Below are 11,902 nucleotides of genomic sequence, written 5' to 3' on the forward strand. Positions count from 1 at the left end.
GTTATATATGCAACGGGGCTGGTATTGATAGCGGGCATTAACGAGAGTGATAAAGTTTGAGGCCCGTTCATTATTTCTGGTAGCAACACGGTTGAAACATCCAGAGGCTAGTGAAGCGTTCAAAAAGCACTTGGTTGGCATGCAACAAAGTATTTCGAGAAGTGGGAAGTAATCAAGTCGCTGCGTTTCTCCGCTCCTTCAAATCCATCCATCGCCGCCACTATCGGAGGTCAGTACCCAATGCCACAATGAAGATATCAACCAAGAGAACTTACCCTGGGATTCAAAAAGTAAACCGGGACACCCAACAAGAAAACTCCGCCACAGATCGCAGCGAGAATGCCCATTGCGACGGGATAGTCATACATGTTGACCATCGGATTAATCCCATAACTCAACCCGAAGGCAACGATATTCTTCACGCCGACAACAGCCACGATCGCGGGACCGGGATTCTTCTCCCACGCCTCCGCAGCGAACGACGTCGAGAGAATCAGCACCGAGACAAAGGTAATCTGGAATAGCGTCCAGCCCATATAAGGTCCGCCCCAGGTAGCGCTGCCGTTCGCAGTGAAGCCGTAGAGGAGGAGGCCGACTACTCCGAGAACGCCGGGGAAGATTAGCAGGGGAAGGCGGTGCTCGGGGGTGTGGACTCCGCCATTGCGCTTGGCCATCCAGAGGATGAATTTGTCGCCGAAGAAGCCCGCGTAGAGCATGCCGCCGAAGCCGCCAAACACACCGCCGAGGTTGATTAAGCCGATAGATTTCGGTGCCCAGCCGTAATTGTATTGAAGGACTGTGTTGTAGGAGAGAGACATGCCAATTGAGGCGCCGAGGACGACGGAAGAGACTAGCGTTGCATAGAGAATTCCGGGGGAAATGAACGCCTCAAAGATTTGGAAGGTAGTACGCGGGATCAATGTCCAGGGGCTTTCTGTTGGAGATGACCATGGAATCAACATTTGCAGGTACGTTTTCTTCGGACGCAGCTCCTCTGGTATGTGATCACCACGGCCAGGATGTCCTTGAGTCTCCAGGTATTCTTGAGTCTCGTGTTCCGTAAGCATGCGAGTCACCCCGAATTGATCAGTGACGACTAGGCGGCCGTTCAGAAACTGGCCGCTGCGCTGATATTTGGTCTCGAAGCCGAACAAGGCCATCAAAATTAGGCCAAGTCCAACCGCGATGGCATACACCCAGTAGTACCATCTCCATCCCAGAGCGGCAACCTCATAGGAACCGGCAAGATTGAGAAGTCCAGTAATGGTGCTCTGTGCTGCCCAGTAGAATCCGTACACTGTTCCATGTTGATGAACGAATGTCACTTCAGCAAGGACCAGTGGAAGGATCTATCATTTTAAAGAAGTTAGCTCTGGTAAGCAAAATACGGGAAAGTACCCTCACCGATTCAGTCACTCCAGCTGCCAGGCCTTGAATGATTCGCAGGGCGAAGTGTTGCTCCCAGGTATTACACGCCGCACATCCGATCGTTGCTGCAAGTAGGACAATGGTCGAGACGATAGTGATAAATCGCCGACCGTACAGGAGACCCAACGGAAGGACGACGAAGTTGCCTGCCAAAGCAGCTGGTTAGGGATCATAAAATGCTGAGACTTAGTATTGACTCACCAATACCAACGAAAAGAGCTGGAAACGTTGTAAGCCAGACTACCTGATCAGTAGTATGGCCAGTGGCCAAGTACATCTGGAAGAAGACATCTAGAATCGGGCCCAAGCCTCCCACCAAGGACAATGACATGGTTGCTGACAAAACGCGTTAGCGCCTAGCTGAAGTATCGTCTTCAGATTGACTCACAAAACCAGCAACAGCTGACGATGATACCAATCTTCTCCCATTTTGTGTAGTTCAACGGATCGTTGGGGTCCTTGCTGGGCACTGGCAGTTGCTGGACCTCTCCATCGGCGTTGACCAGGACGTGATCCGCCACCGGCTTCCCAGATTCCACGTTCTCCGCCAGCTCGATCACAGTCTTTTCCTCAATTGGCCTCGACATGGTGCGATGCATGGCCTGATTCAGTGCGGCCCCCAGAGATATCAGGCGATTTATCTACCCTGTCATTGGGGATATGACAGGCCCCACGAAGCACGATCGTCCACCAAAATGCGGAGACCCCAGAGGAATGGAGAAAAATGTTGAGGCTGCCCACCGGATGTGGAGGAGCCGAGGCGTGGGCGACCTGTCCCCACTCACTTGTTGCCCACATACCGAACACATTTCCATTGGAGAAAAGGATTGAACCTGAGTGAACGGAACGTCACTAGCTGCGCTGTAGTCACAAGACTCATCCCGAGCGAAAGGATCTGTGAAGAACGATTGCCGCGTAAGATGCCGGCTATGGTAAGTTTCCTAGATCGCGCATCAGGTTACGCAGATTATCGACCAGTGGAGGAAAGTTGTCCGTTCCTTCAGGAAAGTTGCTATCGAGGACTTGTCGCCCTACATCCATCACCAAACGCGGACTGCGAAGCGGACAGACTATCAACTCCTTCTTTCCATCGGGCGTGGTATTTTCGAAAGTCAGTCCCGGCTGGCCAATATCCCGATTGATGAAAGATTTCGTCAGCTCGGTTTCAGGGCCGTCAAGGGTTATCAGCAGCTCTTGGTGACCACTAGGTGGACCAACAAGATCTTCGCGCTGTCTCTCGCCGCACCGGAGTAGTCCGAAAACCCAAAGCACCAGAATGGCATGGTAGATAGCTAGACCATCGAACCCACGCAGTTGGAACGGGGGCACCTGGCGCCCGGCACGAAGGACCTGCGCAGCATGCCATATAGCAACGCGAGCCTCTTTTGTCAAGCTCCAATCACGGAGTCGCGGATATTCCTGGCGAGCTTCTGATTCTCCGAACTGGCCGGCAAAGCGCTGGATCGAATCGAAGTTGATATGCAGATACATCTTGGAAAATTCGCTAAACACGGTCGCGATTGCCGGGGCGCCTGTCATGTCCTGCTTCGCTGCGTCGATAGAACTCAATCTAGTTGCGACGTAAATCGTTAGCCACATTTCTTTCGGGTGATGAAGATATACTCACAGGTCTTCTTGTCTGCTTTGCAGCCAGAGTCGGGTGACCGCGCGGGTCGTAGAAGGACTGCTATCCAAGAGCAGCGCTTGTTGACGGAACTCCCAAACTTGGCTCATGAGACCATGTAAGAGTGCCGAGTTGACCACTCCTTCGTCCACATTGGATGGAAGATGTTTGAGCACTGACGGATCGGCAAGTGCTTCTCGGAGAGACAGACCCAAAGGGGCTTCATACGAATACTTTGTCTCCCACAATTGCTTCCAGTCCGCCGCTGTTGGCGCTAGCCATAAGTCACGAGCGCTAGGAAATGGCAAAGTATATTCCGTGTAGCTGGTAAGGGGAGGTCGATTCATGGCAGTAGCAGCTTCTACATCATGCTCGAATAGATGATAGGCTAGTCTAGGCAAGGTCAGTGATGCGATCTTTTGCAATACAAAATACTTACCGTTTCAATGACTCTTGTCGAATCCATTCGTACCAAACACTGTCTAACGACTCTCCACTGTGAAGCTCTTGACGAAAGGTGGGTTGGGAATAGAATGAACGATCAAACGCCCCGGCTCTGCGTAAAGCCTGAAAGCATGTTAGGTGGAATAATTATGTGACGGCGTACTTACAGTGCACAATGGTTGCAGATGGCTCTCTGCTATCTGCATCTTCCGTTTATAACCGCAGAACACTCCGATATCGAGCCACATCATGGAGGCTTGGAAATATTGTAGGTCTCGGAGAACACTGTTGTCAGATTCGACCTTGCGTGTCATATCAATTAGCGGAATTCGCGAACAAAAGCCAAGAGTGCACTTACAAGTTGGGCAAGGCTAACCCGGACAATCTCTAGCAGCAGGACGCCGGTCTTACTGATTGATGGTATAGCAGAACACACACATCCCGCCGCAACTAAGGCTGTCAAGAGCTCAGGTCTTGAATCCTGGAGGTACAAAGTATATGGATGGATCCAGGCATCCGTTTCTGTTCTCTTGGAGATACCGATTTTGATAAGCGCGTCAAGAGACTCTGCGGTCGGAAACGAGGGCACAGAGAGGCGTGTACCAGCGGTTCTCAAAATTAGCTGAAAGATATGGTCTCGTAATTGATTGGTTAGTTTCCCACGAATATTTAGTGCTTCAAGGCGAGACCTATGCAAAGATGAGATAGTTGCGGTCATATCTCCGTCGCGAAGCGGTATGTGTGCTTCTTCGCTGAACCCATTCTGATTCTTTTGAGGTACCCAAAGCCTGATAGAAGTCAACCCATAAATCAATAAGATAGCTCGAGAGATAAACTTAACAACATACCAAAGGGATTTTCGAAAAGCAGCTACCCGCTGCTTCGTACTTTGGTCCTCATTCGAGAATTCCGAGTTCACATTCGTTGCCGCAGGGGAAGGATTGAACTCTAGTATCTTGTCCAAGTCCATCAATATATCCGAGCCGAATAAACCAGCGTTCGGGCTCGTGAATTCCGGCTCACACATGAAATCAAACACACCTCTTGGGTGCTGCACGTCGGAAACGTCATCCGAAGGAAAGGGATTTGATGGCATCATGACCTGCTCGAAGAAAGCTGGGAACTCGTTTACCTCGTACGCCTCGAGGGAGTTGCTGGGTATATAATGGCTCGAGATGCGATCTGAGAAGGGTGGGACTGGAGAATCCATTGGACCCAGAATACCATTTGTGTTATCCCTATTTACCGAACCCACTAGTGTTTGGTAAGGATCGGGCCCAGCCTCTGTGTGCTCCACTGATGGTAAAGCGCCGATGTCCTCAATAAACCCGTCACCCGGTTGCCGTTGTGGCGTGTTAGCCTCTGATGCGGGGGTGGCTATGGACTTGGTTGACTGTCGACGAAACTTTCTTGGAATACACGGGACGTCTTTCCGTTGGCATCTCTGGAGAGAAATGAGAGTTGAACGGTACAATTTCTCGGCACTGGACTCACATTGCAAGGCCTGCTGTTATCACAGCTCACTTTGGCAACCGCGCACTCTTCGCAGGCTTCTAAGACTCGTCCTTTATGCTTGGTGATGAGTTTTCCGTCTGTATGGATTAACCTATGCCGTTGTAATACATCCCTTGTGACTGGTCAGCAATGCAATGGAGGGCATCTCTTGGCGCGCTCGCACCTACGGTTGAACCCACGGTGGCACGTTGGACACTGGAAGGTTCGCTCGTTCCGATCTAACCCCTTGTCAGAAGAAGGAGCGATTAGAGATAGATATAGACGTCCTTACGAGAATCTAAATGACGTGCCAGATGATCAGGCCTCTCGTAGGCCCGGTCACAGTGGGGGCACTGGTGGAGGCTAGTCGCGTCTCTGACGCGCGGGGACTTGCGCGGGAATGACATTGAACCATCACTTGATGACATTGGAACAATCCGGTATATAGTGAAGATACATTGAACGAAACAGAAGATTCAAGCAGATTTGAGGAAGTGCAAGAGAGAGTTGTTCAGTGTGTTGTCGGCAAGTCATGTGGACCACTTGCAGTGTTGTGCCGACGCTAACCCGAATCAGCCACTCTTTCTCCCGACCAGCTTCAAATCTTCCTCCCAACTCTCATCTCTTCCATTATTTGCGCTTGACCGACGAAGCAACTTTCTGACCGAACACAAGACCTTATCCGGCTTCGGTGTGTCTAATCGGGGGCGATGAAGCTGATACCGTCAGAAATTGACCTCAGTGATCGCGGGGCTGCCATGGACTCTCCGCAGGACAAACACACGCGGGAACAACCCACATATCTGATTCATCCAAACGACGACATCTGTGACGGTTGACGGTAGCTTAGACTTTCGAGTCTACCTGTCTCTGGAGCCACTCTTTGGCGCCGTTATACATGCAGTTGAACGCCATAAACTCGTCCAGTTTCCTAGGGATCCCGTTGGTCAGTGAAAACGCGGCTTCGCGGGATTACTGACATCGTGACAGTCTTTCCTCCCTTTGTCGCACCCGGCTTAGCAGCCTGTCGACTGTATGCCTGGATAAGGCTTGCACGCGCCTGCCGGCTCTGAAATATATCCTAGGCAAGATTAGCACCGAATGGACGGGGAACGGACACAGGAACCTAAGCTTGCGTACCTGGAAGATTCGTTCAATCTCCTCGAGCGCGGGAGCGGCTGTTATATTTGCAAAGAATGCGCCTAGTGCTTCGGAATCCTCAACGGCCTGACTGGCCCCTTGGCCTTGCGTGGGTAGCATCGCATGAGAGGCATCGCCGATCAGGATAAGCCGTCCGCGGGACCAACTCTCAAGAGGATCCTAATAAGGTCAGTGTAGTTATTCCTTGATCCAGGCATATACATACTATGTCGCGCAATTGCCATAAACCAAGGTCTGCTGAGTGTCTATGCCGGAGTTAGCTATATTTTGGAGATCGAGGAAGCGACTGACTTGAAAATGCTTGTTATCCATTCAGGGAATTCGGAAAACGTATCCAGCATTTTTCCGAGATTGCCTTCGGCAACCCAGGATTGTTTTTCGTTGGGATCCTCGTTTATTTGTTCTATAAAAGGTCAACAGTGCTCTTCCAACGATTTGAACGGCATACCATCAGGAACCAACGCGACGATTCCAAATACATCGCCTTGTCTGCCGGGACCCATAATCAGGCGGCAGTTATGCGCAATCATCATTGAGGTGAACGGACTGCGCGGGTTGATCTTGCTGCAGAATTCCTTTTCTTGCTCTTCAAGAACGTCCGAAGGAATCTGCCTTGTTAGCATGCCTTTGCTGAACCATAACGGTACGTACCATCAGCCGATACGCTGCCACCATTAGTTCAGCACTTTGCCTAACGGGAAGCGAGGGTCTTACCAGAATGTCCTGTCGGCAGAGGAGTGACGTCTCTGTCTAACACATACTTCCGAAGCACGCTATGTCTGGAATAGCTGTCAGCAAGTACGGCTGTAGGGACTCGATGACTTACATTCCGTCTGCGCCAACGATAATGTCGCCCTCGACTAGACTACCGTCTGCCAGCTCCACGGTCCCCTTGACGGGATCGCACGCAACCACGCGTGATGAGACTCTTATTTCAACAGGATCCCCATCCCTATCCGTGGAGAGCGCGGCCTTTTTTAGCGCATCATGCAGGTCCATCCGATGGTACATTATTCTGTTTGCTCCATACTCGGTCCTTGTTGTCAACGGAACCTCGTTCACGAGCTCTCCGCTGGTCGAGTACACACGGAAACCTTCATCGACCAACCCACGCGCATCTTCCAGATGCTTACCTAGTCCCCATGTATTGTATACAATCTTAGTCGCGTTTGGCTGTAGCGAGATCAACGCACCAATCTCCTTGTTCAGTCGCGATTGTTCAAGCACGACGACTCGCCGGTTGTGAGCCCGCAGCGCTATGGCAGCCGTGAGCCCGGCTATGCCTCCACCGACGATAACAATGCGAAATGGGCTGCTAGGCTTCATGGTGTGTTGGTTAGAATCTACGTCTCGTGAGGAGCGCATATTTTCAGGTCTCGGCGCCCACTTGTTGAGCTGTCACTCCCCCCTCCACCTCCGCGCTCCTCCACCTCCACGCTCCTCCACATCCAAGCCGAGGTGGCGAGAATCGGAAAAGTGGGCGGTGGGCGGTGGGCGACACCACGACACCATCCATGATTCAAGTGGTCTCCATGCTGGGTATAAACTCGGATAAGGCGTTCGACGGAAAGGTACAATCGAAAAGTATCAGCAGCAACAGTATTATATCCGACACTCAACAATGTCAGCAACTACTGTCATCACGGAGACTATCGCTCCCCAGAACGTGGCCATGCGCCTCGACGGACAGGATCCGAAGTTTGGGGACTTCAGAGATGACCTCGCGCGTGACGGATTTGCCGTGGTGAAAGGCGCTATCCCGAAGGAGCGCGCGCTCAAGTATGCGGACGAGATGTATTCTTGGCTCGAGGGCTTGTAAGTCGGAAACTTACTTTTTAGCAAAACTATACTGATGATGTAGCAACCTTGGCTTCAAACGAGATGACCCATCAACTGTCCACAAGGACAAGCTGCCGCTAATTAGCGAAAAGGGCATGTGCCTGCACTATGGTGTCGCGCACGAGAAATTCGTCTGGGACGTCCGCAGCGAACCCGGCGTTCTCGATGCCTTCGAAAAGGTCTACAACGACAAGGACCTCATCGTCTCTTTTGACGCAATTAACTTTGGGTTCCCCAAGTACGCTCTCATCCCTCATCACTCAAACAACACTGACTTTTGCAGCCGCACCGACCTTCCCCCGAACAAGCCCTGGCCCCACCAAGACCAAGACCCCTCCAAGCCCGGCTTCCGCTGCCTCCAAGGTCTCGTCAACCTGCTGCCCAACGGCCCCGAAGATGGCGGTCTTATTGTCTGCCGCGGCGGACACCTTCTATCAGAGGAATTCCACCGCGACATGGCCGACGAAGAGCGCATCCCCGCATGGACGCCAGAGTGGTACGGGTACACCGAAAACGGGATGAAGTGGCTCGCAGACCACGGCTGCGAATGGGTGAAGGTCTGCGCTGAGCCAGGTGATCTCCTCCTCTGGGACTCGCGCACACCACACTACAATCTCAGCCCAAAGGGGTCGACGCCGCGATTCTGCATCTATACGTGCTACATGCCTGTTGCCCACGCGACGCAGGAGGACCTCGTTAGAAAGAAGGAGGCCTTTGAAAACTGGCTGGGTACAACACACTGGCCGAATGCAAAGCACACGGGATCGAACGTTGCGAGGCGCGATGGCAAGGAGTGCCCATATAACCGCTTCAAGCCTGTGCAGGAGCCTGTACTTGGGGAGCGGGCGTACAAGTTGACGGGCATTCCCTATCTGAAGAGCCAGGCGTGACTCTCTGTCTAGTTTTTTATATTTTGTTTGTATAGTGTGCTATTCAGTGTTTTAAAGTTGTCGTTTTTCTATCAGAATGTACATAAACGCCTCGAATGAGAGCTCGGGCCGTCAGTTCAATCACTGAAAGACCTGGCTACCAAGCTCTATTTGGGAAACAATTGATCAATTAAGCAGCCAGCATGGCATTCGCGTCGCAATCTCGGCTACCATAACTGGAGAAGCAACCCCAGCCCACGATGGCTTGAGACAATGACCCTACTAGTAGAGCTGAAATCAATGGTTACCAGTTTTCAAGGTCAAAGCTGATTTCTTTTTCCCTTTCGTCTCTTGGTTCGCACGGCCTCTATGGGACCCCGATAACTCGAGCCACAGCGCCCACATGCCATAGTAGTAGAACCTCACAAGCTACTTAGTGCTAAATGGAGGATGGGGAGGAGATTGGATGGTCGGATGGGACGAGGAAGACTTCCAAGATCCAGGACCATATGATATCCCTGCAGTGCATACATATCTAATCTATACTATATCTATCCGCTTCAGCGAGCCGAAGTGCAGATCCATCTCTGTGCTATATACCGTCGAGTCTCAGCTCACAACGCATCCCTCGCCCCCTCTCCCCTCTCCTCTTCCCACTCCGCAAGCCACCCGCCAACAAACCTTACAACCTCCCTCTGCAACTCGACAACCGCCCGCGGCGCCTTCCGCCCCTCCCCAACATCCTCAGCCGACAACCCGTTCTGGTCCCAATGATGCACGCCCCCCCGGATCCCATCCCACACCTCCTCAGCGGCAACATCCAACAGAAGAAACGGCTCCTCATCCGTCGAGACCCGTCCCGGAAGACCCTCGGCATGCGGCGTCGCATCGCGCCACGGATCCGCAATCCCGCCGAGGATCGCAACGCGCGGATACGAGAAGTGCAACCCGCCGTGTTTGTTGATCCGCGAGATGTCCGGTGGGGTGGTGATGTTGAATGTCTCGGGGCACACGTTCGCCGTGTACTCGAGGGTGATCAGCCGTGAGAGTAAGGGGCGGATTGAGGAGGGGACCGTTGAGCCCGGCATGAAGTAGCCCCATTCCGTGCAGACCTGGTACGTCCAGCTTGTGCCGGCGTCCTTTGGAAGGGATTCGGTGGATACGGATTGGTTGGTAGGAGACTCAGAGGATGCGATGTACGACTGGACAGTGTGATTCAGGTACCCGATTTCATTCCGCAGGTTCGCGAGGAGCGTGCCGTTGCTGGCGCTATACCCCGCGGCCGCAACGAGAGCCGGAAGAAGCGCAGTGGCGTTGTTCGGCGGATACAGCGGCTCCGCCGCCGTGATGTTATCGCAATAATGCCGGAACTCATACGAGCCCACGGCGGGATCCCAGTTCCGCGACTGGAATGAACCCAGCGGGCCCGAGAGGAGGTTCACAAATTCCGTGTTGTTGATTGGGTTTGCAAACCCGAAGGCCGCCTGCAGCTGCGCGTGTAGCGTCTCGTTTTTTGGATTCCCGATGAGCAGTCTATCGACTAGATCCGTCCGCGTCTGGATCGCGTCGATGCACTGCGCCGGCCCGTAGTTCCGGATCGGCTCAAAGTACGCCCAGTAGTCGATTATCGCGGCTGTTACACCGGACGAGGAGACGGCGCCGAGAAAGGTCTCTGGGTAGAGTTTCCGGAGGAAAGCTACCATTGCACCGGCATAGGAGCCGCCGTAGGCGATCCATGGCACATTGCTAGCAGTGAGGTCGAGATCCTCAAGCCCCGGAAAGACGACGTTGTGCGCGAAATACGCATAATCCGCGAGGGCCTGGTCCGTCGAGAGGAAGCGGATATTCTCAACGGTGAGGTTTTCAAAGGGGTAGCTCTCGCCGTAGTAGCGATGCTCGAGGATAACGCCGAGGCCACTGTATGCCTCTGCCAGCTGCGTGACGATTCCTTGGGAGAGGAACGGGAAACGGTCCTCGCCGTCCGTTTCGCCGGCGGCGATGATGAAGACGGGCCCACCGGGTGCGTAGTGCGAGGCGTCGAACCAGTAGCGCAGGTTGAATGTGTTGTTGGTGTGTGGCGCGTACCGGGTTTCGTTGTGGAAGTGGTCAATGGGGACGGAGATGTTGTGTGCTGTATAAGTGGTTGATGATGCTATGGTTTGGGTGGAGGGGAGGGCGCTGAAGAGCCCGAGGGTTAGAGGTGCGAGTCTCATTGTCGCTCTTGGGTCGAATGAGCGAGATGACGGGGAGAGGAGAAGAAGAGGGGATGTTGTGTTTCTCAGGAGATGCAGACGATGCAGTCAGTCAGCGTCAGCAGCGGCGCAGGGATCGTCGCCTTGGCTGCGCTTTAGTCCACTTTGGGCCATCGCCCATCATGGAGGACGTGGTGGGATAAGCATTCGGCAGAGATAGCGCTTATCTCGTGCATTGTTATTCTGATGACAGCTCTATATAAAGAGAATGCGGGATCAGAAACCTAGAGCTGGGATGGAAGAGTTCTAGAAGGATCAAGGTTTGATTCGTTGCCACACAATGCCGAGGCCGCTCGGTTGCTCGGTCTGAGTTCTTGTTTGTGGATAGCTTCAGCGGGGTCCAGTGAGTGATCTCCGGCCTCTCGCCGCTTCATGCAGGCGGCCTGTCACTGCCTGCCGTCATGGTCAGACAGCGGTCGCAAAATGGCCGACTTTCATGCGAACCGGTGGAGATGAGACGTTTGCGAGCTACCATCAAAACCTGCTTTGCGGGAGACTTTTGCGCCTAGTTGGAGTAATAATGCGCTATAACATTGGGCCTAGAAGTGGAAGAATCGAAGGGGTTTTCTTTTTTTTTTGGGGGGGGGGGAACAGGGATCTCGATCAAGTCCATAGTGAATGCGGATATATATCACGAAGGGTGTGAACACCAAAATGCACGCAAGGCGCGACACAGTAGAGACTTCAAGTGTTGAAAGTGACCGGGATTACCCCGAGAGGGACGCTGAGCTGAGTTAGCTGGTCGTCTTCTTGTGGTCTATACGGTCTACGGAGAACTTGAACGAGGAGAT

At 52.9% G+C, this 11,902-nt stretch overlaps 5 protein-coding genes across 5 annotated transcripts; 1 reads left to right on the forward strand and 4 right to left on the reverse strand.

Annotated features, from left to right (window-relative positions):
* Positions 1-30: 30 nt before the first annotated feature.
* BJX68DRAFT_192168 (major facilitator superfamily domain-containing protein) lies at positions 31-2,191 on the reverse strand. The gene is made up of 5 exons (XM_071037410.1): positions 1,817-2,191; positions 1,630-1,764; positions 1,405-1,574; positions 276-1,349; positions 31-220 (listed from the first exon to the last, which is right to left on the reverse strand). Exons 1-5 carry the CDS (start codon positions 2,025-2,027, stop codon positions 173-175), a joined length of 1,638 nt encoding a protein of 545 aa, XP_070902687.1. The 5' UTR covers positions 2,028-2,191; the 3' UTR covers positions 31-172.
* BJX68DRAFT_192137 (uncharacterized protein) lies at positions 2,192-5,481 on the reverse strand. Its single transcript, XM_071037409.1, has 9 exons — positions 5,283-5,481; positions 5,175-5,229; positions 4,991-5,123; positions 4,345-4,940; positions 3,855-4,284; positions 3,664-3,798; positions 3,492-3,619; positions 3,056-3,445; positions 2,192-2,998 (listed from the first exon to the last, which is right to left on the reverse strand). Exons 1-9 carry the CDS (start codon positions 5,416-5,418, stop codon positions 2,356-2,358), a joined length of 2,646 nt encoding a protein of 881 aa, XP_070902688.1. The 5' UTR covers positions 5,419-5,481; the 3' UTR covers positions 2,192-2,355.
* A 355-nt stretch (positions 5,482-5,836) lies between these two features.
* Positions 5,837-7,477, reverse strand: BJX68DRAFT_263357 (uncharacterized protein; the record flags this gene model as incomplete). Its single annotated transcript, XM_071044668.1, has 9 exons — positions 5,837-5,921; positions 5,971-6,071; positions 6,131-6,310; positions 6,357-6,396; positions 6,443-6,554; positions 6,600-6,759; positions 6,803-6,816; positions 6,866-6,930; positions 6,978-7,477. 9 exons carry the CDS (start codon positions 7,475-7,477, stop codon positions 5,837-5,839), a joined length of 1,257 nt encoding a protein of 418 aa, XP_070902689.1.
* A 167-nt stretch (positions 7,478-7,644) lies between these two features.
* BJX68DRAFT_192184 (uncharacterized protein) lies at positions 7,645-9,105 on the forward strand. Its single transcript, XM_071037411.1, has 3 exons — positions 7,645-7,966; positions 8,013-8,228; positions 8,274-9,105. The coding sequence occupies exons 1-3, from the start codon at positions 7,773-7,775 to the stop codon at positions 8,878-8,880; spliced, it is 1,017 nt and encodes a 338-aa protein (XP_070902690.1). The 5' UTR covers positions 7,645-7,772; the 3' UTR covers positions 8,881-9,105.
* A 435-nt stretch (positions 9,106-9,540) lies between these two features.
* On the reverse strand, positions 9,541-11,221 carry BJX68DRAFT_229536 (peptidase S28; the record flags this gene model as incomplete). Its single annotated transcript, XM_071039055.1, has 1 exon — positions 9,541-11,221. A coding segment is annotated over exon 1 (842 nt), but the record flags the coding sequence as incomplete, so codon positions are not given.
* Positions 11,222-11,902: the final 681 nt, after the last annotated feature.

This window comes from Aspergillus pseudodeflectus (genome assembly GCF_044049435.1).
Source record: "Aspergillus pseudodeflectus strain CBS 756.74 chromosome Unknown BJX68scaffold_7, whole genome shotgun sequence".
Taxonomy (NCBI): Eukaryota; Fungi; Ascomycota; class Eurotiomycetes; order Eurotiales; family Aspergillaceae; genus Aspergillus; species Aspergillus pseudodeflectus.